At 39.9% G+C, this 25,394-nt stretch overlaps 1 protein-coding gene and 1 pseudogene across 1 annotated transcript; both read right to left on the reverse strand.

Moving 5' to 3' along the window:
• Positions 1–9,181: 9,181 nt before the first annotated feature.
• Positions 9,182–14,596, reverse strand: LOC136252466 (uncharacterized). Its single transcript, XM_066044935.1, has one exon. It carries the CDS (start codon positions 14,594–14,596, stop codon positions 9,182–9,184), a length of 5,415 nt encoding a protein of 1,804 aa, XP_065901007.1.
• An 8,170-nt stretch (positions 14,597–22,766) lies between these two features.
• LOC136252539 (histone deacetylase 1 pseudogene) lies at positions 22,767–24,329 on the reverse strand (annotated as a pseudogene).
• Between the last annotated feature and the right edge of the window lie 1,065 nt (positions 24,330–25,394).

Consider the following 25,394-nt stretch of genomic DNA (forward strand, 5'->3'; position numbering starts at 1 on the left):
GATGGCTGGAAACCCACTGGACTGTAATGCACAAATTACCACATTAAATACATAATTTTCAGTATATGTACATAACTAAAGCTATCAAAGCTTGTCAATATGTATATAGTTGGGAAGGTGGGGTTGGATGGTTCAGATGACCCTCCTTTCATTGCTGGACAATTTAAAGACAAATGTTTAAGCCTTGGAGCTCTGGTATGCATATGCTAATGAAGAAGCTTTGCCAGCAATACAACTCATGGTGGTATGCTAGAAAATTAAGCAGTTTGTCAGATAGGAGTGAAACTTGAAGCCTCTGCAATCCAATAATTTTTTAAACAAGAACATCTCTGTAATCTTAGACATATGTAAATTTTAGCCTGATAATCCAACTACTCCAATGTGGTTTTTGCACCATTGAGCATTGGATTATAGAGTAGTTCTATTAGTATGTATATCAAAAGGTTTATAGTGTGTATCTGTAACCTCCACAAACAGCATTGTGTGGGTTTAAGATAGTTAGTACTAATACATCTTACAGTTGTCGTCTAAGGATTATTGTGTGCATACATCATTTTCCATCTCATAATCTATCAAGCAGCTAGATATTCAAATTTATGACCAAACCCACCCACCAACTATATTGCTCACTTTTTTCATTGATTATACAAGTACAGCATAAAAATCAATAACTCAGATCACTAACAGCAGATCAGATGTATACCTTTCGATTACATAAAAGCAATGTGTATTATTATTGTTGAAAGTAGGACTGAAACAAATACTAATACTTGGAGAGTACTTGTTATAGTAAAATTGGTACTCGAGTACTCATTAAGATCCTGTGACCCAGCTCACATTATGTATTTGTCTTCAGGGAGTGACACAATGAAGCTGTAGAGTTTTGATTAGCATTTTTTTTGTCAGGGACACTAATGTCAGCACTTCAATACAGTATGTGTACCATTGTTGTTACTTGAAAAGCTGTAAACTGTTTAAAGTTGGTATAAAACATGTCAAATGGGTATGACTACAAATAGCTAGTATTCGTGAGTACTCGGTTGTTAACTCTAGAGAATACTCGAATACTAAAAACCATGATCGTTTCAGCCCTACTTGAAAGCTTGATAGTGTAAGCATTAATAGCAGAAGAACTGCTGTATAAGATAGAGAACATGCTTGTTGTGATGAAAGACTACAGATGTACTTAATGTAGCTCTCATAATATTATTAAATTAATAATGCTCCTAGTATATGTTAGGGAGCAATGACCAGAATAGTACTCCCTTCACATATACTGTAGCTATTAACTGACCTGAAATGTTCCACCAAGAATCTATAGAAATAATAGTGAAATGATAAAATACATGTGACTATTGGTTGTTCTATACCAATTGTACATGTTATCCCACATTGTACACACACTTTTCAGAAAACAATAATTAGGAAACCCAAACATCTTGTGGTTGACTGTAGGTGGATGCTTCAACCACAAAATCCGTGAAAATTACATCCCTTGAAACTTTTTACGTATATGGTAACTGGACCACTGTATGGGAAAAAGTCAGTGTAACCATTAATTTATTGTACAAAAGTACATAGGCATGTGTGCACACACATGTACATATGCACACATGATCTACTTGTCATACTGTTTATGTGTATGTGATTATACTCACAACTATAATGAAAAACCCAGAAACAGACTTCTCATAGGTACAGAACTTAATCAAATTCTATTTTTCTAGTGCTTTTGCAATCTTACTTGTTACAATATACGTACAAAGTACAAAATAATTTTAAAAATATGTATTATATATATATATATATATATATATGTGCTGGGCCCTGTGTTCCTATGTCTGACATGTACGTATGTATGAACTATATTGCTGCACTAATCAAATACTATGAATAGTGTATTCACCTAATAAACATTCATGCTATGGCATAGGAGAATAACCAGGCATAATCCAGAGTGCCAAGAAGTGTTCTTCCATTTTTAGGATCATCTACAAGAGTGATAGTCATATTAACTGGAACCCATAACAACATTACACATGTACATTACACATACATGTTACACTTTCACACCTCGGATCAAAGGAGCCGTCCAGGCTACATTTCGTATGTAACCCAGTTAGCCAGGCTACATACAAAATGTAGACCGGGCTACAACTGGGCAGTGATTATATAGACATCGAGGCCAAAATCGATTGTGGGGATAGATTAAAACTCATGTGATTAGGATGCATGACTTGGATTTTGCCATGAAAACCATTCAGACAGAGAATGTTTTGTTATCCTTGCCATCCTATGAGTTGAAAAGCATTGGGCTAAGGCGAAAACTAATGATATAACTTATTTATCAATCGGTTCTGCACATTTTTGAATGAGGACTTGCTCCCATCACAAAGCAATTACTCTGCATGTAGTAACCACTCTACAAGCAAGCTTACCTGTCTAGGCCTTTATTGAATTCGATACTTTTTCCATATGATTAAAATGTTAAACTAGCATAACCGAAATTCTCCATGATATCTCTGGGATATGTTTCTTTATCATAACCAAACGTAACCAAAACGTACTAGCTGCTGACCCATAATCAAAAATTTTAAGTATGCATATACAATACATCCTGTGGCTGCACTCATACTGGCTTGGGTGATTGATCAGCCTGATAAGTGTTACATGTTAGCTGTAACACAGGGAATTCCGGCTTTGCCTGATATGTATGCCCGAGGGTCGCAGGCCTGAAGGCTTGCATATCAGTTTATTAACACTTCCTTTCCTATTCATAAGGTAGACAAGAATCATCTGTTTTGTGGTTGTTCTACTAGGGTGCTAATTACATGCACACATTATGTATGTACTCAACCTTATTGGAGACATGAGAGAGAGCAAACAAATGTATACTGACAATATTGGAATAAACTACAGGTGCTTACATTTGCAGCCATAACTTTCATTTGCATTGGTTTACAGAGTTGGGGTTTGGCTTAAAATCACCAATTGGCAAATTGCTCAAGGAAAATGCAAATCACTCAAGATATGTGACTGAATTTTTCAAATCGTACATTAGAATTCTCGAGATAAACTTGCATTTTTTTCTTTGTAGCTTGCATGATTTTGCCAACTTTTTGTAATTTTCATCTTTCTCAAAACACAAACAGTTGCTGACACAGTCACAAATTCTATCTGTTTCACACACGACCATCATGGGTGAGTTTCTAATAGTTGGTTACATATTCTAACTGTAATGTAGTTTATCACATCAACAATATTGCCAAGTACATAGCAATGTGTCACAACTAATGTGCACACTAGGAAGATACACAAATTAAAAAATTTCGATCCATCCTAACAAAAGCTACAATTTTCACCGTGATCACACCAAATTATTGTAGTTAACATACATTTCCCAGAGTTGTCTAGTACTTGTAAAATAATATGGTTTTCATGTGTCATGGCATGACCATGCAGTGGCAGATCCAGGAGGGGGCACAAAGTACACGTGCCCCCCCTCCCCTTCATCTCTTTTTATTTAAAAAAATTGCATACAAGATTGAGATACTCTAATAGAGCACTCAATCACTCTAATAAAGCAGTCACAGTGTTTATGAAGCTACGAATAAGGATCTCAATAAGGATCTCAATAAGGATCTCAATAAGGATCTCAATAAGGATCTCAATAAGGATCTCAATAAGGATCTTATATACTTTATATACATTTGGTAAAGGACAACCATTATTGCTGTGACCTTTTTTTTTGGTCTTTAATTTTTTTTCAGCAAAGTGCACCTTTCCCATTCCAAACTCTGGATCCGCCCCAGGTGTGATGGATGGCTAAATGGACCTACAGCCAATTCGGGTGAGTTTTATTATTATCACTAGCAAAGCCCACCAGGGGAAACACACTAATGTACACTACAATCACATGTTATTATATTGAAAGATCAATTGTATATATATGGAATTGGTCCATTGAATGAATGTTCTGGATAATATATTTTTATACATAATTGTGATAGGTGGTGAGTATCGGATGGCTACATGGCCAAGAACCTCCAGCTTAAACATTCAAATTGCATGAAAGAAAGTGACACCTGGGAAACTGTATGCAGCAATATATCCCACCTGTGAAATTGTGTCCCAGCCAGTCAGGGGAATTACAAGGCACCAGATCATTCCCTGTGGCTGGCACACATTTCAAGAAACATGAAAAACAACCAATTAAGTGGTGAAATATTTGTAATGAAATGTGTAGTGCATTGGTGAGTTTTACTTTAATGGTCTGTGTATATACGTACAGTGATCAGATTCAGAAATTCAGTATCTCACAGTGTTAGCTACATACATACACACATACGTACATACATTTGACCCTCACCAAATGGTTCCCATCCCTTACAGCTATTAGAAGGGTTAGCACATGTCTCAGTAGCTTCACAGTCTGGATGTAGTGTACTCTGTAGAAGAAACATTTACAGTGTTTATAAGGAAGTACATGTGAGTAGGGATCAAGTGTATGAAACAAATTAATGAGGTCACATATGATACTAGTGGACATTTAATTCCTCCTTCAATCATATACAACCTGTAATAGTAGCTTTAGCCATGATTAAGATAGGGGTTAGATGTTCACTAGTGTGGCTGCATGTGTGGCTGGCGTTAATGTGATGACAATTTGTTGTAGGTGTTTCACAATAGTCAATTGGCATTGGATCAGGAGCATCAAGTGCTCTAGTGAAGGATGCCATGGCCTAGTTGTGAGTCAAAGACCCAACTACATGCTGATAATAGCTGCCCTCCACCAACTAAATCTCCTTATTTATAACTACATACGTAGCTTGCTACACTGCTTCTCTGAAGAATACTGTGATTGCTATATTATAAATTATTAGGCTCTCAATGACAGCAATAGACAATTTAGGGATCCAAGCCCCCTCCATTATCTTTTTACAGAGGCTACAGCCCCCCTTGCCCCCCCCCTTCTCTGCCACTCCTGTTACACATGTACATACCTATGGTACATACCAACGTTGAAACCGGGTCACTACTGCTGACCCGGATGACCCAGACCCGGATTTGACCCGATTAATTAAAGCCGAGACGTGTTTCGGCTAGTCTCGAGCGAGCGAACGAGTCTACATTTTGAGCGTTCGATTCGTGTTGAGTAAATATTGCAACTTCAGCCTAGCTGTAGGTTGAAGACCAAAAAAAAAAAAAAAAAAAAAAGGTCTTCACCTACTGACAATAGCTACCCCTCACCATAGATACCCTCAGTTTCGTGCTACACACTGCACTTACTAACAAATGGGCGTGGCTGAGCATATGTTGGTAATGCGATAAGTGGGCGTGGCTCACGAAAGAGCTACGCAATAGCGTTTATAAGTTTCCACGTCGTCAAACAAACAATTTCGTTTCTCACATGATCCAATCCCGGTCAGACCCGGATGACCCGGAGAAAATGTGCCCGGATGACCCAACCCGATTTCAACGCTGGTACATACATACAAGTATGTTAGCATCAGCATTGAAGCCAGGTCACTACTGCTGACCCGGATGATCCCCCTACCGGGATATAGTATAGATTAGCAATTCAGGTAAATCTGGATGTGACCCAGATTAATAAAAACGGAGGCATGTGCCAAAAGCTACATTTTGAGCATTCCATCACCATATTAAAATGGGTAACTATATGTGAGGGGGCATAGGAAAAGGGACCTATAGAGACTTTTAACTCTTGAGTAAAAGTCAGTAAATTTCCGTTTATTGTTAGGATATTATAGTAAATTACATACATTAGGAAATCACACTTGTATTTAAATTCTTCATAACTTCATGAAACAATTGAGTATTGATTTGAAATTCAAATATGAAATATGAATAGCTGGTGAGTTGTAGAATTCTTTGATTACCATAACCCAAATTCCATGTTAACCACCATAGGTCCTTTTTCCTATGCCCCCTCACATATGATAACTATACAAGCAAGTAACAATCAGTTGGTGGACTTGGACTTGGTTCATAGATAGCAAAACTCGTTTACTATAAGTTGATGTGGCTTTGTGCATACCTGCAAACTTCAGCAGTGTATTGAAACTGAATATCACATTCTAAGTAGCTGTGGCTCACAGAAGCTTTTTCATAATTATTGGCTTGTACAATCACTGTGTATTTTTATGATTTGCACATCAAACATTAATCAATTAGTGGGTGTGGCTCCTCATAAGCCAGCAGGCAGCAGCTGACATGGATGGATTCATACATGCATACAGACTGAAATACACCTACTGATAAATGGGCCTGGCTTCACATAAGCCTACAGACAGTAACACATAATCCCTATATGAGTGGGTGTGGCTCATGAAAGGATTAGATTATAAAGCATAACGTGTTTAAATGTTTCCACATTACCACACTAATTAATTCATTTCACATGTGATATAATCTGGGTGAGACATGGATAATTTATTAAGTGGGACAGACCTGGACAAAATGGGACTTGGTTGACCCAAGTAGGTGTCAACATACATAGTTCACATGTATCACAAATGTATGCACACACCGGTGTTAGTGGCATACCCAGGAATTTTAAAAACAGGTTTCCATTGCAGCTAAGTGACTGTTCTATTAGAGTAGTTATTATTGCCTGATTGCTTTATTAGAGTCTCTACTAAGCATATGAGAAACTATTGTTCAACTTAGTACACTGTGTCCTATTCCATGGTTGGTTCCTGATTTTGAACACTTGAAGTCTTAATATATTAATATTCTAACAAAGCAGTTTCCTGAAACTACTGGAAACCCTCTGGGCATGTCCCCATGCAGGTGTAGATGGAGTACAAACAGAACATTGTATGGCACACATTATAATCCAAAGACACTTTTCACCTTAACAACACTGATTGGTTTCCTGTTCATATGGTAAGCAGCATAGCAACAGTAGGTCAGTAACATCACTGATATCTGGTAACTATAAAATGTAATTATTGGAGGGTGGTCATGTAAGGTAAATAACATTTAGTAGTAACATGAAATGATAATACATACAAACACATCTGGGGTACAGTGACAAGTTGTGTTACTAGCTTAACATTAAGTACCATATAGATTATTGTGATCTCTGTAGCAATTGCACCATACAACCCCTTGTATGTATCTTAGTAACTAGGGCTGAAACAAACATTGCAAATACTCAATGAGTACTTGTTAAGGGTTTTAGTACTCAGATAGTAAAATTGGTACTCAAGTACTCATTAAGATCATGTGAGCCGATGCATTTGCCATAAGGGAGTAACACAATTGCTTGTCAGGAATACTAACACCAGTACTTTAATGCAGTGCTTGTATCATTGTTGTTACTTGAAAAGCTATAAAGTGTTTAAAGTCAGTATCAATATATCAAATGGGTATGACTACAAGTAACTAGTATTCGTTAGTACTCGATCATTAACCCTAGAGAGTACTTGAATACTAAAAACCATGATCATTTCAGCCCTACTTGTAACACCTAATCTACTATATGTTAATAACACAGTTTTAAAATATTAAACCTAGACGTATACTTTAAACATGGGTCAACAGTGTGAATAGTATACACAACACATAAGCACAATGACACAAGTGTGATAGCTAATGAAATATAGCTCTAACCTTGCCCCATACTGCAAGGGACTGGTGCATTGCTAGCCATTTAATCATGACGCAATCAAGAATTAAGGCCAATGAAAGTATTATGAAACTTGACTACCAGTTTCTCGCTCAGATTTTTGAAAATTTGATGCTGGCAGGCGGTTATTATTCATTATTTTCCAAAAGCACAACACACATCCCAAACATGAAGATTTCTGCCAAAAAACAGTGAGAGATCTACCTTGATTACTCTTACATTAAATAGCTAAAGTATGTTACTAGAATACTCAGTTATTTCTGTAACTCCTAAACAAGTGATTTTTCCATTAGAGTATAACTGATTGCTCTATTAGAATAAAAGTGACTGCTCTATTAGAGTATTTCAATATGAAATACCAATAATGAAATTCCATGTGGCAGGTGTATCAAAAGCATGCGGGTGATGAAGCAAAACTGCTAATCAAGTTTCATTGGCCTAATTAACTGTCAAAGTGATACAGAGGCAATAATTGTGGCCAAGATTCACAGCTTATAGGAACCAGCTGGGGAACTAACTTGGAGCCAAGCAGTTATGTATGACTCACAAAATTATTTTGTACAAAATTAGGGGTGGTGTTGAGGGTCAGAGGGCCATATGTGTCATCATAGATATCTATGGTGCCATGACTGCCATCTAGGCAATCACAATTTCCAATATTATCCTCGCAAATATCTATGGTCATAATGTAAGGCTTACATTCTCCTCTTTGTCATCTGGTTGAGACGTACGTGACACCACACTCATCTGCTCAAACAACCACGAGCCCCAAGGTAATTGACCCGGAGATAGATGCACCCTCGCCTTCACCTCCGGTGCATCCTTCACCTCGACCTTTCATTGGTTACCTGTACCATAGATACTAGTACATAACTGATTTTCCTTCATGTCATCAACTTTTTATACCGTCCTCTACTCTTGCAGACATAACGTTTACAACCTGGCTAAGTCGGTATGTGCTTTTGCTGTTAACGGACCAGACGAGTCATGCGAGTCTGCGAGTGTTGCTGTGTTGGCCAGGGCAGGGCATGTAGAGGAGTTTGCACCGAGGTTTGCACTTTTAAGCTGCAGCATAGATAATAGACAGGGGTGTCTATTATCTATGGCTGCAGAAACGCGCGCAAGATAATATTTTGTAGGCTCTTAGTTTGCACGCGTCGAATATCTGTTTGCACCCGTCCCGTCATGCTTAGATCGTATGTTGACTGTATACCATCGTTATGACAGTGTGTGTATGTCTGTATGTGATATGTTAGCAGTGATAAGGTGTTATACTGTGATGACGATTCTTGTAAGTGCGCACTATGTCATGTTTTGTATCTACAGGCAGTTCAGAGTTGTGACGGATATCTAGGAGGAGCGTTTCATCAACTGATAGAGCGGAGACGATCCGAGCGCCAACACGTGCCAAGTACCTTACTATTCACGTGGCCCAAACTCAAACCCACAATTACATACATACATGATACCTAACCTAACCTAGTACATAAATGAAGTCACAACAGTAATCTAACTATATAGAGTCAGTCAATCCTCGACATCCTCCGGGGCCACGGATAGGGTGTTAGTCCAATTCTTAATATGTTCACGAGCCTTGGTAGCAGCACTTCTTGATACTCTTGGACAGCTAGTGTTGACATCCATTGAGACTTGAACATCACCATTGTCAGTAGAAGCAGTTTCATTGTTTGAACTTGCTGGAGTGGCTGCGGTTTCACTAGCTGAGTTCACTTCAAGTGGATATAATTTTGCGATTGGTCTATTAGTCCTTCCAGCCTTAGTGCGAATCTTAGCTGACCTTGTGAGTCCATCTAAACCCTTGATCAACTCTTCAATAACTGCCAGCCGCCATCGGGCTCTTGGCACATCATCGTGCACTAGTACTATATCCCCAACTTTGACAGTTTGCTCCTTGACACCTCCACCTTTGTGAGCTTCTCTCAAGGCAGTTAAATATTCTCTCTTCCATCGAGTCTGAAAATGATGAAGTAATTGCTCTTGCCTCTGAGCCCTATCTCGGAGCCTAGTTCCTGTTGAATAGGTGGGATCAGCGAGTTCCTCATTCTCAGTAATAGCATAGGGAAGACTGGTGATGCGACGGCCATACAACAAGTGGGAGGGTGTCAAAGGTTCAGGGTCAGTTATGTCAGCAGATTGGTAAGTTAAAGGTCGATCGTTCAAAACAGCCTCAATCTCTACTACCAAGGTCTGCAACGACTCCAGAGTGATAAATGATCTACCAAGCACCTTCCTTGCAACAGTCTTTGTCATTCCAATCAGCCTCTCCCAAAACCCCCCATACCAAGGGGTTCGCTTTGGTATGAAATTCCATCTTACTCCTCTTGCACTCAAGGCCTCCACTAGTTCCCTTGAAATGAATAGTTTTCTTAATTCTTCTGCTGCTGATTCAAACGTTGAGGCATTATCCGATATCATCACTGAAGGTAATGATTTGCGTGAAACAAACCTACGGAATGCCTGCAAGAAGGTTTCAGTACTGAGATCTGTGACCACTTCAAGGTGTATTGCTCTGAAAAGGCCACATGTGAACAGGCATATGTATACCTTACTGTCACATCCAGAATTCTTCACATGAAGTGCTCCAGTAAAGTCCACACCCGTAATCTCAAATGGTCTACCTTCCTTCGTACAGGATTGTGGAAGTGGCGGTGATTCTGGTATTGGATAAGACTTTCCCAGTACCTTCAGACAAACTACACATTTCCTGAGCAGCCGTTTCACTAATTGCCTGCCTGAAGGGATCCAATACTGTTGTCTCAAGGCTGCCACTGTATTGGAGACTCCAGTGTGTAATTGTTCCTGGTGAACTGCATAAACTATTAGTCTTGTCAAAAGATGACTCTTAGGCATGAGATAGGGAAACTTGGTGTCAGAGCTTACAGGCGCATTATGTATCCTCCCGCCACAGCGTAAGTAGCCGAACTCATCAAGGAACAAACGCAGTTGTCGTATAATAGGTATTCGCTTACCCTTGTTAGTCTGAAGGTGGTGTATTTCCTTATGAAAGGATGTGTGTTGACAAACATAGATCCATTGATGACGGGTTGTGTCAATCTCTGCAGTAGACAGTGGTCCTTTCTTGTGGTTGTTATGATGTTTGATATTGTGGATAAATCTGAGGACATACGCTGACACACGTAGTAGCCTTTGTAGGGTACTGTATTTTGACACTAGAACAATGTTATGGATACCTGGTATTGTTGTGCTTGAATGAGTTACCAGTGTGCAGGTATCTGCGACAAGTTCTTCAACTTGTAAATGCAAAACTTCACTGACATTCCAGGTGGGCCATTGGGATTCTTGAGTCAACCAGTCTGGACCATGGTGCCATAGATCAGATGTTTTGAGGCACTGAGAAGATATCCCTCTTGTTAGGAGATCTGCTGGGTTGCATTCAGTGGGACAGTAATGCCAAGTGAAATTGGGTAACAACCTGTGAATCTCATTGACACGATTGGACACAAACTGTTGTAGTTTCTTCTTGCTGAATAACCAATGTAAGGTGATTTGGCTATCTGACCACATTGTAACATCAAAACTGAGATGGTGAAGAGACTTCAATACGAACTTGCAAAGGCGAGAACCAACAACAGCTGCCATTAACTCTAGTCTAGGGAGAGTGTGACTCTTCATTGGGACTACTCTTGTCTTAGCCATGACAAAAGATGTTTGATCTCCCTCACAGATGTATATCACTGCTCCGTAAGCTTTCTTACTTGCATCGCAAAAAACATGTAACTTCTTAGGTGCATCGCTCATAGGCATTAGGTAGCACCTCGGGAGCAAAATGTCTGTGGTATCCTGTAGATGTTCAACAATCCTTTGCCAAGTGTCCACATGTTCCTGTTGTAAGGGTTCATCCCAACTTACACCACATCGCCACAACTCTTGCATCAATATTCTGGCTTGAATGGTTACAGGTGCAAGAAAACCAAGAGGGTCGTATATCTTGGATGATAGCTGAAGTACCCTTCTCTTTGTGATAGGTTGGTCCTTGAGGTGAAACTGTGTCGCTATATAACCAATGGTGTCTGTAGACGTGTTCCACAAAAGACCCAACAGATTAACAATTGTGTTATTGTCTGCTGTGTCCTCTTTAGCAGAAAGTGTCCGTAATTCTGTGCAGTTCGATGCCCATGCTCTCAAGTTAAATTTGGCATCATTCATTATGGACCTTGACTCCTTGTAATACTGTATAGCTTGTAAGGTAGTCATACAACCAGAAATGATGTTATCAACATATAGATTATTCTTCATGTCATTTGCTACAGGAGTATTGTAGGAGGTAAGGTGACGAAAAAGGGTAGCATGGAGCATGAACGGGGAGCTTGTGGACCCAAACAATACAGTCTTAAAGCGGTACACTACAAGTTCACTCTCTGGGTCAAGAGGTGAAGCTAGCCACAAAAAACGAGTATAGTTCCTGTCTTCTTTATCAAGGCGGACGTGTAGAAAGGCCTTTTCCAGATCAGTGGAGATCCCAATTGGGTGAGATCGAAAACGAAGGAGAATGCCACACATATCAGTCAAAAGCGAAGGTCCAGTTAGAAGACAATCATTGAGACTGGGATTCCCTGAAGAACGGAAACTGCAATTGTAAACAATCCGGATTGGAGTTGTTGGCGACGCCTTCCTAACTGGGTGGTGTGGTATGTAGTGGACATCCGCTGAAAGATCTGGAACAGGCACCCTCTCAATAAAGTCTCGTTGTTCTTGCTCTTGGATGATTTTACCATAAAGTTGAAGGAGTTCAGGTTCTTGACTTAATTTACGAGCCAAGGAGCGTGTCTTCTTTGTACAAACAGTGTAGTTGGATGGGAGGGCTGGGTGGTCCTGTTTCCAAGGAAATTTGACACAGTAAGCACCGTCATCTTCACGTTTGATGTGAGACTGCAGGTAACAATCAAATATGTCCTGGTCTGATGTGTCAGTTCCTATATCTGTAGTTGTGAGTTCAGCCTCCCAGTGGTGTGAAAGATTATCCTCCTCAATTGGTATGGAAACATATAGCACACTAGTCTCAAGCAGGGGGGCGGTCGCTGGGGTGAGAGGTCCAGAGAGAAGGTACCCTAACTTAGACTGCATGGCTGTTGGACCCTCACCTCTTACGATATGGTCACCCACAAACTGCCAGTAATAGTCTGCACCAATTAATAGGGATATCTCAAACATGCTGTCCTTCGTGACTGGGTTAGCCAATTGGAGACCATTCAAATGTTTCATTTGTAATAACTGGGTGTGGCATGTGTTCTGCAAAGGTGCAGCGATCATGGGCACCAACAAAACTGATAGGGTGATATGTTCTCCTGACAGTGTTTCAACATCAATGGTCGTCACCCCTAGCTGTTTGAAGGCTGTTGGTTCTCCTCCAAATGCAGAAATGTTGATATTTTCACAGCTATATGGGGAGATTCTGAGTTTCTTTGCTAACTTGTTGGACATAAATGAGCGTTGTGCTCCCTCATCAAATAGTATATTAGCATCTGTGCGCCTTCCGTTAGCACAAACTGAGGCTACTGCTGTTTTCAATAAGCAAACAGAACTGTTGACTGGTTTAGTTGTAGAGCCTGGTGGAATGATTGCAGCAGTGACGGCTGTTGGATTGTCTGATGTTGTCTCTGTTGTGGTGGTAACTGCTGTCCTTTGTTCCATAGTAGTCTGTGAAGTGGTTTCAGGCTTTACCGTGACATCTGGTGGTTTGGTAAATTCAGCACCACAAAGGCTAGAGTGGTGTTTCTGCTTGCAGGACTTACAACGAAACTTTGATGTACACTGTGAGACTCTGTGGTGTCCCAAGCAGTTAAAGCAATTCTTTCCCTTCTTTACTATTTCAAGACGTTGGTTAGGATTTTTCACTTTCTCACATCGTGTTGAAGGGTGTGTCCCTTTACAAAACAAACAGCTACTCCTGCTTCGTTGTGTATGGTGACTATTAGTATTGGTGTGGAGAGCAGTGGTCATTGGGTCCATATGAGTTTCATAAGAGTGCTTGTGTAAGGGTGACAATACAGACTCTAGTACCCCTATCTCCTTCAGAATTGCTTCTTTGAGTTGATTAATGGTCCATTCAGAGCTGCCATGTTCACGGGCAAGGTTTCTACGGATGTCAATCGGTAATCTAGTCAGTATGATAGGGACAAGCATGGCTCCATAAGATTCCTCAGTTGTTCCCAGGGCTTTCAATCCTCTGATATGCGTCTCAATCGTGTCGTAAAATAGTTGCAGACTAGACAGGGAGTTGGTTGGGCTAGCAATTTCTATGAGGGCTTGCATATGTGCTTGGACAATTTTGTGTGGTTGACCATACTTCCTTGTCAGTAAGGTAATAGCATCGTCATAGTTGCTTTCTGTAAGTGGAAATCCTGCAATTGTCCTTAAAGCATCTCCGTGTAGCTGTGCTTTTAGGTAGTTAAACTTCTGTATCTTGGTAATTGAGGGACAGTTGTGCACAGCTGCGTCAAAGGAATCTCGGAAACTTTGCCACATTAATGTATCTCCTGAAAAGGTTGGCAAACTTAGCTTGGGTAGGCGACTTACAGGTTCTCTTGTAGGTACTGTTGGTGTGAACAGTGGAGCAGTAGCATTTAAAGGCCGTGAAGCCGGTGGATGTGGGCGAGTTGACTCCACACGATGCTTAACCATGCTGACATATTCCATAATGGTATCTTGGATTTCTTCTGATTCCAAGATGTCACTCTGTAGATCATCACTGGTCTGCAATGCTGCAGCTATTTGAGTGTTCAACTGTTGTAAAACTTCTTTCTTCTGGGTTAGTTGTTCCATATGACAAGTCAGCTTAGTAATGTCAGGGTCTGAAAGGGGGTCATCTTTCTCTAAAACATCGTCAAGTTTCTTAAGAGTGCGCGTTACATGGGAGCGGTAAGCTGCACGTGATCCTTTCAGACGCTGGATTTCGTCCATGGCAGGTTCTTCTGGAAAGGAAGACTACAAACAATAAATGTTCAATTGAATAAAACGCTTGCCTCTGCGGGTACCGTTCGAATCCAATGCCACGGTACCAGACGTTTCCGTTTGAGGTTAGAAGACTGCTCGAGGTTACAAACTTCGCGAAGTTACTTGTGTCACAGCACCATGTGACGGATATCTAGGAGGAGCGTTTCATCAACTGATAGAGCGGAGACGATCCGAGCGCCAACACGTGCCAAGTACCTTACTACTCACGTGGCCCAAACTCAAACCCACAATTACATACATACATGATACCTAACCTAACCTAGTACATAAATGAAAGTCACAACAGTAATCTAACTATATAGAGTCAGTCAATCCTCGACAAGAGTAGAGTTGGGAGACATCACACACATAACATCAAACAACTGAGAAAACTCAACTCTGCTGTGTCCTACACTGATAAGATACCTATCATATGTTATGAAATTAGTAAGTCAACATATGTGGTATGCAGTATATCACAATGCATAAAGGTGACACTTCATTGCACAATGTTTTGGTAACATACCTTGCTGCTGCTTAACTTAGTGTTGAACTTAGCATATAACAGTAGCTGCAACAACGAAAAAGCGCAACTTGTTTGAACTCTTGTACAGCTTTCTAGAGATTAGAAGTCTTATCTTGTCACAATTTTTCCAGATACTAATTAAACATCACCTGATTCTGAATATTCTATGTACTACAAGTTTTTGCTCTTGAAAACATACAGGATGTTTCTGAGTTTCAGACCCCTCACATATGGTGTCCAAGGGTAACTATTAGACTTGTGGAAAATATTATTCAATATCAGTTCTTGGAATAGTGGGATAATCTCATGTCAGTAAAACAGTGATATTTGGTAATCCTATGGCAATGGATACTTGAGCGACTGACTTCTCCTTTCCACACTTTTATTTTACATCACTCCTTTCAATAATGATATTTCTGGCTCAGTACAACTCTAGCACTTGCATCAACATAATATTATTCAGGGAGAAGCTGTGAATAAGAGCAACTTATATGTTGGAATACTCAGAATTGAATTTTCCAATTGCACATACTGTACCTTAATCCACTACCTATTCTATTATGGTTATAAATTGTTAGTGTGTGCTAAATGTGTTTCTATTCTGTAGTTCTACAAAGATGTTCTGGAATTAGGAGAATTAGCAAAATTTGGTAAGTAATTATTGTTATTGAGCTGGTAATTACACATTCTGTTTGTAGCATATTTATTGTGGGTGGAGTTTGCTGCTGAGGCAATGGTGAAGAAGTTGTATATCATGACTTTAGGCTGTCTAGCTGAATACTGCAGACTGAGAGTTGGTACGTATGCCGACTACAAAATTGACAGTAGCATGTTAGCATTTATAGAGTATCTAGTGGAAATGACTCACAGTATGGGGAATTTAACACTTCTTGCAATTTCATATCAATGCGTAGTGTGGATGCATACGCATGCATGTTTTTATAAGCAATTAATCTGGTACCACAATAGTGGTGGATACCCATATCATGCCTCAGACTGCTGTAAACGTGACAAATTTCTTTTACAGGGTGGTAGCATAGGTTATTTCACCTCGAGAATGGCAAAATATAACAGACATGCATGCACAACCACACTACGCATTTCGCACGAACTGTGAAATTCCCTGTACCTGTTTGTACCAGTGTATCTACCTCTCACAGGTACACTATTGCTAAAACATATTCGCTGAACAGATGAAGGACATTATCTACTTGTGAGTTGTAGTAATACATTACAGTAGTAGTAGGTCCTACACATTTGTATACAGTGAAGAGTGAACTAATATGGGGGAATGGTGTTCAACTGAAGAGTATATAAAATCCAACTACCACTTCATTTATGGTTGAACCTCTCTTGTCCGGCCTGTCTGGTACATACTACTGTCTGTATCTCAGAAATGTCCATTGCTATGATATGCATGCTGGTATGCTAAGTATAACTGACTTATAAATTATGATATTTTTGCTATCAAGACACACGGTAGTGTGTCGTGCGGCCCAAGAAGCTGGCGCGCCACACCCGTGAGTATATTGACAGGAAGAACGAAAACGTCATTTTCACACATTTGTATCTCGGTGATCACTTATCTGATTGGAACCAAATTTGCTACACAGTTGCCCGCCAGCCAAGGGAGTCTACATTCCAAATTTGAAGGAAATCGCTCCAGCCATTTCCGAGATACGAGCTGCCAAAGTTTCGTTTTTTTTTCTTCGTTTTTTTTTTTTTTCTTCTTCTTCTTCGTCTTTTCGCACACTTGCAAAAATTGCTATAACAAGCAAACGCGTACTCCGATCGCCTTGAAATTTGACACACAGAAAGGGAGTCCAAAGGCGAATCCTAGCATCAAATTTGGTACAAATCCGATGAATGGTTCAGGAGTTATGACCGATTATTCGCGTAAAACAAGATCGATTTGTTGTCACGCCTACAGGGTAAACCGCTTCATGGAATGAGCTGAAAATTGCTATGTAGATGGAGTAACCATCGTAGGAGTGCCTTTTGGTGGTTTGAAAGGAATCGAGATAAAGACCACGGAGATATGACACAAAACCCAACCTGTGTCACAATTACGCGATCGATTTTTATGAATAAAAAAGTATTAGTTTTCACGCCTACTAGGCAAACCGCTTAGAGCAATGAGCTGAAAATCGGTGTATAGCTGGAATAATCTTCATAGAAAGTCCTTGCAGTAGTACAGAAGAATCGGATTACAAACCACTGAGTTATGATTCGAAAGCCAACTCCGTGTAGCAAATGCGAGATCGAGATACTCTAATAGAACAGTCACCCTAATAGAGCATTCGGCTAATTTATTTACTCCATTATAGAATTTTATTACATCACAAGTTATTCTGTAGGGAGTTCAGCTGCAAACAGTTAATCTTATAGACAGTTCAGCAAGAAGACAGTCACCATGTGGAGAGTTATGCAAATATATCACTATAGAGATTCAGAACATTACAAGTCACACTGAAGAAAGTTCAGCTATAAACAAGTCATGCACTGTGTAGAGAATTCAGCTACAATTAAGTCACTCTCTAGAGAATTCAGTTACACAGAATTCAGCTACACACAAGTCACTGTGGAGAGAGTTCAGCTACAAACAAAGTACCCTTTAGAGTGATCAGCTACAAACAAAACACTTTGCAGGGTGTTCAGCTGCAACAAATCAACCTTTAGAGCAATCAGCAATGAACAAATCTACCTGTAGAGAGATAAGCTAGAAACAAATCACCCTGTAGAGAGTTCAGCTACAAAAAAATCACCCTGTAGAGACATCAGCTAGAAACTAGACACAATGTAAGGAGTTCAGCTACAAGCAATCACCCTGTAGAGAGTTCAGCTACAAAAAAATCACCCTGTAGAGACATCAGCTACAAACTACACACAATGTAAGGAGTTCAGCTACAAATAAATCACCCTGTAGAGAGTTCAGCTAAAACAAATCAACCTGCAGAGAGATCAGCTACAAACAAATCACCTTTTAGATAGTTCAGCTACAAACAAATTACCTTGTAGAGAGATCGGCTACAAACAAATCAACCTGCAGAGAGATCAGCTATACACAATTCAACTTGTATAGAGATCAGCTACAAACAAATCACCCTGTAGAGAGATCAGCTACAAACTAGACACAATGTAAGGAGTTCAACTACAAGCAAATCACCCTGTAGAGAGTTCAGCTACAAACAAACCAACCTGTAGAGCAATCAGCTAGAAACAAATCACCCTGAAGAGAGGTCAGCTACAAAAAATCACCCTGTAGAGATATCAGCTAGAAACAAATCACCCTGAAGAGAGGTCAATTACAAAAAATCACCTTGTAGAGAGATCAACTACAAACAAAACACTTTGCAGAGAGCTCAGCTACAAACAAATCAACCTGTAGAGAGATCATCTAGAAACAAATCAACCTGCAGAGTGATCAGCTACAAACAAATCAGCTTGTAGATAGATCAGTTACACACAAATCAACCTGTAGAGAGATAAGCTAGAAACAAATCACCCTGTAGAGAGTTCAGCTAAAACAAATCAATCTGCAGAGAGATCAGCTACATACAAATCACCATATAGATAGCTCAGCTACAAACAAATTACCTTGTAGAGAGATCGACTACAAACAAATAACCCTGCAGAGAGATCAGCTACACACAAATCAACTTGTATAGAGATCAGCTACAAACAAATCACCCTGTAGAGAGATCAGCTACAAACTAGACACAAAGTAAGGAGTTCAGCTACAAGCAAATTACCCTTTAGAGAGTTCATCTACAAACAAATCAACCTGTAGAGCAATCAGCTAGAAAAAAATCACCCTGAAGAGAGGTCAGCTACAAAAATCACCCTGTAGAGAGATCAGCTAGAAACAAATCACCCTGTAGAGAGTTCAGCTACAAGCAAAACACCCTGTAGAGAGTTCAGCAACAAAGAAACCACCATGTAGAGAGTTCAGCTGCAAACGAATCACCTTATAGAGAGTTCAGCTACAAACAAATTACCTTGTAGAGAGATCGGCTACAAATTAATCAACCTGCAGAGAGATCAGCTACACTCAAATCAACTTGTAGAGAGATTAGCTACAAACAAATCACCCTGTAGAGAGATCAGCTAGAAACTAGACACAATGTAAGGAGTTCAGCTACAAGCAAATCACCCTTTAGTGAGTTCAGCTACAAAACAATCAACCTGCAGTGAGATCACCTACAAAAAAGCACCTTGTACAGAGTTCAGCTACAAACAAATTACCTTGTAGAGAGATCGTCTACAAACAAATCAACCTGTAGAAAGATCAGCCACACACAAATCACCCTGTAGAGAGATCAGCTAGAAACTAGACACAATGTAAGGGGTTCAGCTACAAGTAAATCACCCTGTAGAGAGTTCAGCTAAAACAAATCAACCTGCAGAGAGATCAGCTACAAATAAATCACCTTATAGACAGTTCAGTTACAAACAAATTACCTTGTAGAGAGATCGGCTACAAATTAATCAACCTGCAGAGAGATCAGCTACACACAAATAAACTTGTAGAGAGATCAGCTACAAACAAATCACCCTGTAGAGAGATCAGCTAGAAACTAGACACAATGCAAGGAGTTCAGCTACAAGCAAAATCACCCTTTAGTGAGTTCAGCTGCAAACAAATCAACCTGCAGTGAGATCACCCACAAAAATGCACTTGTACAGAGTTCAGTTACAAACAAATTACCCTGTAGAGAGATCAGGTAGAAGAATTCACCTTGTAGAGAGTTCAGCAACAAAGAAACCACCATGTAGAGATTTCAGCTGCAAACAAATCACCCAGTAGAAAGATCAGCTAGAAGAAGTTACCTTGTAGAGAGTTCAGTTACAAAGAAACCATCATATAGAGAGTTCAGCTACAAAGAAATTACCCCATAGAGAGTTCATCTAGAAGAAGTCACCTTGTAAAGAGTTCAGCTACAAAGAAACCATCATGTACAGAGTTCAGCTACAAAGAAACCACCATGTAGAGTGTTTAGCTGCAAAAAATTACCTGTAGAGAGTTCAGCTAGAAACAAATCACCCTGTAGAGAGATCAGCTAAAAGAGGTCACCTTGTAGAGAGTTCAGCTACAAAGAAACCACCACATAAAGAGTTCAGCTGCAAATAAATCACTTGTAGAGAGTTCAGCTACAAGTAAATCCCCCTGTAGAGGGATCAGCTAGAAGAAGTCACCTTGAAGAGAGTTCAGCTACAAAGAAACCATCATGCAGAGAGTTCAGTTACAAACAAATCACCCTGTAGAGAGATCAGCTAGAAGAAGTTACCTTATAGATAGTTCAGCTACAACAATTCACCCTGTAGAAAGATCAGCTAGAAGAAGTCACCTTGTAGAGTGTTCAGTTACAAAGAAACCATTATGTAGAGAGTTCAGCTGCAAACAAATCACTCTGTAGAGAGTTCAGCTACAAAGAAACCGCCATGTAGAGAGTTCAGCCTCAAACAAACCACCTTGTAGAGAATTCAACTACAACAAATCACCCTGTAGAGAAGAAGTTACCTTGTAGAGAGTTCAGCTACAAAGAAACCATCATGTAGGGAGTTCAGCTACAAAGAAACCACCATGTAGAGAATTTAGCTGCAAACAAATCACCTGCAGAGAGTTCAGCTAGAAACAAATCACCCCGTAGAGAGATCAGCTGGACAAAGTCACCTTGTAGAGAGTTCAGCTACAAAGGAACCATCATGTAGAGAGTTCAGCTGCAAACAAATCACCCTGTAGAGAGTTCAGCTAGACGAAGTCACCTTATGGAGAGTTCAGCTACAAAGAAACCATCATGTAGAGAGTTCTGCTACAAACAAACCACCATGTAGAGAGTTTAGCTGCAAACAAATCACCTGTAGAGAGTTCAGCTAGAAACAAATCACCCTGTAGAGAGACCAGCTAGAAGAGGTCACCTTGTAGAGAGTTCAGCTACAAAGAAACCATCCTGTATATAGTTCAGCTACATTTCAAGTCACCCAGTAGAGAGATCAACTGCAAAAAAATATCCTGTGGGGAATAATGGGCATGTAATAAACATATGTATATAATTTGTATAATTACTAATAAAATCAAAAACAATTGAAGCATTAAAAATCTTCTTTAAGTTCTTTTCTTCTTCCTGTGGTAAAGAAAAAAACACATGGGTTAAAAAAGCCCCAAAGCCAGCCATAGGCCGGCTTTGCAGTATACAAATACAAAAAGAAGTGATATCTAATCAAAAACAGCCAAGCTGTAAAAAAAGGTGCGGCCCCCAAAAAGGCCATGGTGAAAAAAGATGTGAAATCCAAGGTGGCAGCCAAGAAATGGCTGTGATGGTAGGTTAATGGTTACATTTTAATAACGACAATTCAGGTGAATTTTGTGCCGCTTGGTCTTGGCACCAAATTCACCTGAATTGTCGTTATTAAAATGTAACCATTAACCTACCATCACAGCCATTTCTTGGCCGCCACCTTGGATTTCACATCTTTTTTCACCATGGCCTTTTTGGGGGCCGCACCTTTTTTTACAGCTTGGCTGTTTTTGATTAGATATATATAACAGATAATGCTATGGGGAATTCACCACAGAGCAGTCATGGTCATTCCCTGTATGGGTTGCACAAATGTAGCAACTTAGTGGTAGTTAAATAAACAAGACACTAAATAAGTAAATAGCAACATTTAGGCTCCCTCCTTGTGTTTTCATCCAACCCAAACTTCATTACTGTCAATAGACTACAAGCTACATGACTAATTTTGGCTTTCCACACAATGGATTTGCCCAGATACTGTAATAGAACTAGGGACAAGTGAGGTTCTGCTATATACACAGGACTTTGTTCAAATACTCTACAGTGTAGATACCTACTTGTTGAGTATACTCTAATTGAGCAGTTACTGTAGTTTGGTGACGTGACTGTCAGAAACCTCCTTGTCAGAGTATCCATGGATGACAAAATAACAATAGTCATTCACTTATCCATCATACCTCGGACATTGTATTTATAGTCCACCATGCTTGAAACCACATGTTACTGCGAGTGTCATGGCAGAGAACTTTAAAACTTGTATTGGTATTTATGATAATGTAATATTACTTAGTGTATTGTACACATGCGTATACATGGTAAGATTTGCAATTGTGGTATTGATACGAGTTATAGTATGTTCACGTTGAGCTGAATCCTGAAAAACAGCTAAAAATTAAAAGTGGATTTTTTCTCAACATAGTTAACATTTCAGCCAACCAGATGATTATTGGTAACAGCAAAGGTGTCAACAACAGACATGTACAGTTTGGCTCCATTGCAAGTTCGGGAAAGGGCTGTAATGGACACTGTACTTATATGGCTTCCCCATTGGAAATGCATGCATTGTGAAAACTTTGATTGGCCGTAAATATTATGTCAAACATTTGAACAAAAATATTTCAAAATATTTTTAGCAGATCAAGCAGTACTACAAATGAGCCAAATTTCAAGATCATGTGTAATTGCATCCATGAGTTATTAAATGTTTTTGAGGATTCAGCTCAACGTGAACGTACTATAGTGCGTAGCATATCTGTATCCTTCCCTGTCTTGGTCGAACCTCATGATTGGTATGCGTCATCCATACTAGTTATCACGACCCCGCTACATTTTTGGTGCTGTGACTAGGATTCATCAAATCACCGGTCCCTGAAAAGTGTTCACCATACTTATGAAATGATACTGTCATTACTTGATCAGTTGTATGAAAAGCTTCCTCTACTCCATCACCATGATGAATGTCAATGGCTATTGTACAGCGCTCTCTGATGATATTTCAATCACTCCAGTATCACGAGAACAATGTCATTGACAAAGCAAAATCTCCTAATGGCTCTGACTTTTTGGCGTGATGTAGGCCACCAGACCAGTTGATGGCATATCAGCCTGTTGCTTGTTCAGTTTCACTGCAACCACGATTGATCCTTCTGCTGAGAGCTGGCAAAACTCATACATGCCATCAAACACTGGACAATCCTGAATCTTTACTTTTGGTGCTCTGTAGTATTGTCAGGTCTGATGGTCTTCAAGAACTTAATATAGTCATCACAGTGATAAGGTGTCACCATAGATAATATATATGTTCCTAATGGATTGGAAATGCCCGTTAAAATTATTTTCCTATCCTAGTTACGGTGTGCCAATACATTGGGAAATTTGTTGAGTGGCCGTTTGGCTTTCTCTTGCTTGTTTGAAGGCCAGTTTGAAGGCACGGACATTCCTTTTACATTGTTTATTGTGTTGCATTGTGTACTGAACAAGAACACAGCGTGTCTGTGGGCACTGGGAGAAATATTGTTTGTGACAGGTGACAATGGCAGATACGCACCAGCTAATAATTCAACAGCAGTACTATTAGCCGACTTCTTGTCACCACATTTACACAACCAAAGAAATGTGTGATACATTGAAATAGATTTTATGCTACAGTACTGCTCAGCTTGAGCTAAACAATAGCACAAAGTAGTGCCTGTTTTATGACGTTTTATCGAAGCAGTGGAAATATACAGTGAAGCAGTGAATATCTAGCTAGCCTACTACACTCTACCTGATACAAGTGGTGTAAACAGCAGCAAAGAAACGATGCTACACTTCCTGTTTCTTCAAGGAAATTTGCACAACCGTTTTGAAACACCATATTTCACCTTTGAACCTGAATTTTCTTACGCTGTGTCCAGCTTCCAATTAGTGTGGGTGGCAACTAACCCAGCTGTAATCAACAAACACTAACTTGCTGGTTACAAGAACAGCGAAATCTTCCACCTGTCGAGGCCATAAAGTTTACGCGCATTGCAGTGTCATCTTCCTCGTTACTCCTGGCTGTCTCCAGTTTCAGGTCATAATGAGGGGCTACTGCTGCAGAGCCATCAATGTCATCCTTTAAAGCTCCCAGTCGAGATCTCTGCACACTTGACTAGCGAAACGCAGCAAAACAAGGGTAGCCCATGACGTCACTATGTAAATAATACAGGCGTTTTCAATCCATGTGACATACATTATCTATGGTGTCACTGTCATCTCTTCATAACTGGCCGATAGATCTTCATCTTTCTGTACAGCCCATAGTTGAGCAACAGGTTATGTGCCATATGGATCCGATGCGGCTTCATAGGCGGTGTCCCTGACCATAGTAATAATTGCCAATGTTTCTGTCATAATAGTAGCACCCCAGCAGGGTGCAGAGTAGTCATCACACACACACACACACACACACACACACGCGCGCGCGCACGCACACACGCACACACATACCCACGCACGCACGCACACACACACACACACACACACACACACACACACACACACACACACACACACACACACACACACACACTGTACTCCTCCTCTTGTAGGTGTGTGCTATCTATCCTGTCATTCCATTACAAATTTGTTGCAGAACTTTTCCCAGCAAAATAAAGCAGAGTGGTGAAACTGTCAATTTGCTACCAACATCAAAGTCAACTTGTTAATTATATGCATTCCTTTTACCACATCAAAAATTTTTAGCATTGCAGAGTGATGCTGTACCGCCCGTTAGGGAGGCCCCTGTATGTATAGCATTATTTTAATTGTCTGTGTATGTGATGTGTTAGAAGTGATGATTCTTATAAACACACACCATCATTTTACAGGCAGTTCAGAGTGGAGTTGGGAGATATCACACCATTAGAAGTCTTATAACTGAAAATGCTCAACACTTCTCAGTCTACACCTACACATAATATAAGGTTTGTACAGTGTACCATTCATGACACTAGTGAATATGTATGTAGTGTACATATGTGTAGTTAACATGTGATTACAATGTGTACAGCATCCTGTGTATACAGTACAAATGTTTCAGTCATATATGTGCCATAGGACAGGCCATACAAGTTGGATTGAGCTGTATTTGTGGGGAACATATGGGAGAATCCTTAGGATGTCCACTTTATCCAACTGTATATGGCACCAAAAGGATAGGAAGGACTTAGCTGTATTGGTGGAACATATAGTACAGCCCTTAGGATGTCCACTCAGTCCTATAAGGGACCAAAAGGATAGGACATACAAGTAGAATTGAATTATAATAGTGGGGCATATAGGACATTTCTTAGGATGTCCATACTGTCCTACAGGCACAGTGGACATCCTACTTAGGACAATGGAAATCCGAAGGCAAACTTGTGCATGAGTGAAGGGGAGGAGGAACTTATACAATGTCCGCTACTCTGTTACGTTG

The sequence above is a fragment of the Dysidea avara genome, chromosome 1 (assembly GCF_963678975.1).
Source record: "Dysidea avara chromosome 1, odDysAvar1.4, whole genome shotgun sequence".
NCBI classification, from domain to species: Eukaryota; Metazoa; Porifera; class Demospongiae; order Dictyoceratida; family Dysideidae; genus Dysidea; species Dysidea avara.

Bases quoted from the DNA above. Each gene is read 5' to 3' on its own strand.
- LOC136252466 (XM_066044935.1), bottom strand. From the start codon at position 14,596: ATGGACGAAATCCAGCGTCTGAAAGGATCACGTGCAGCTTACCGCTCC.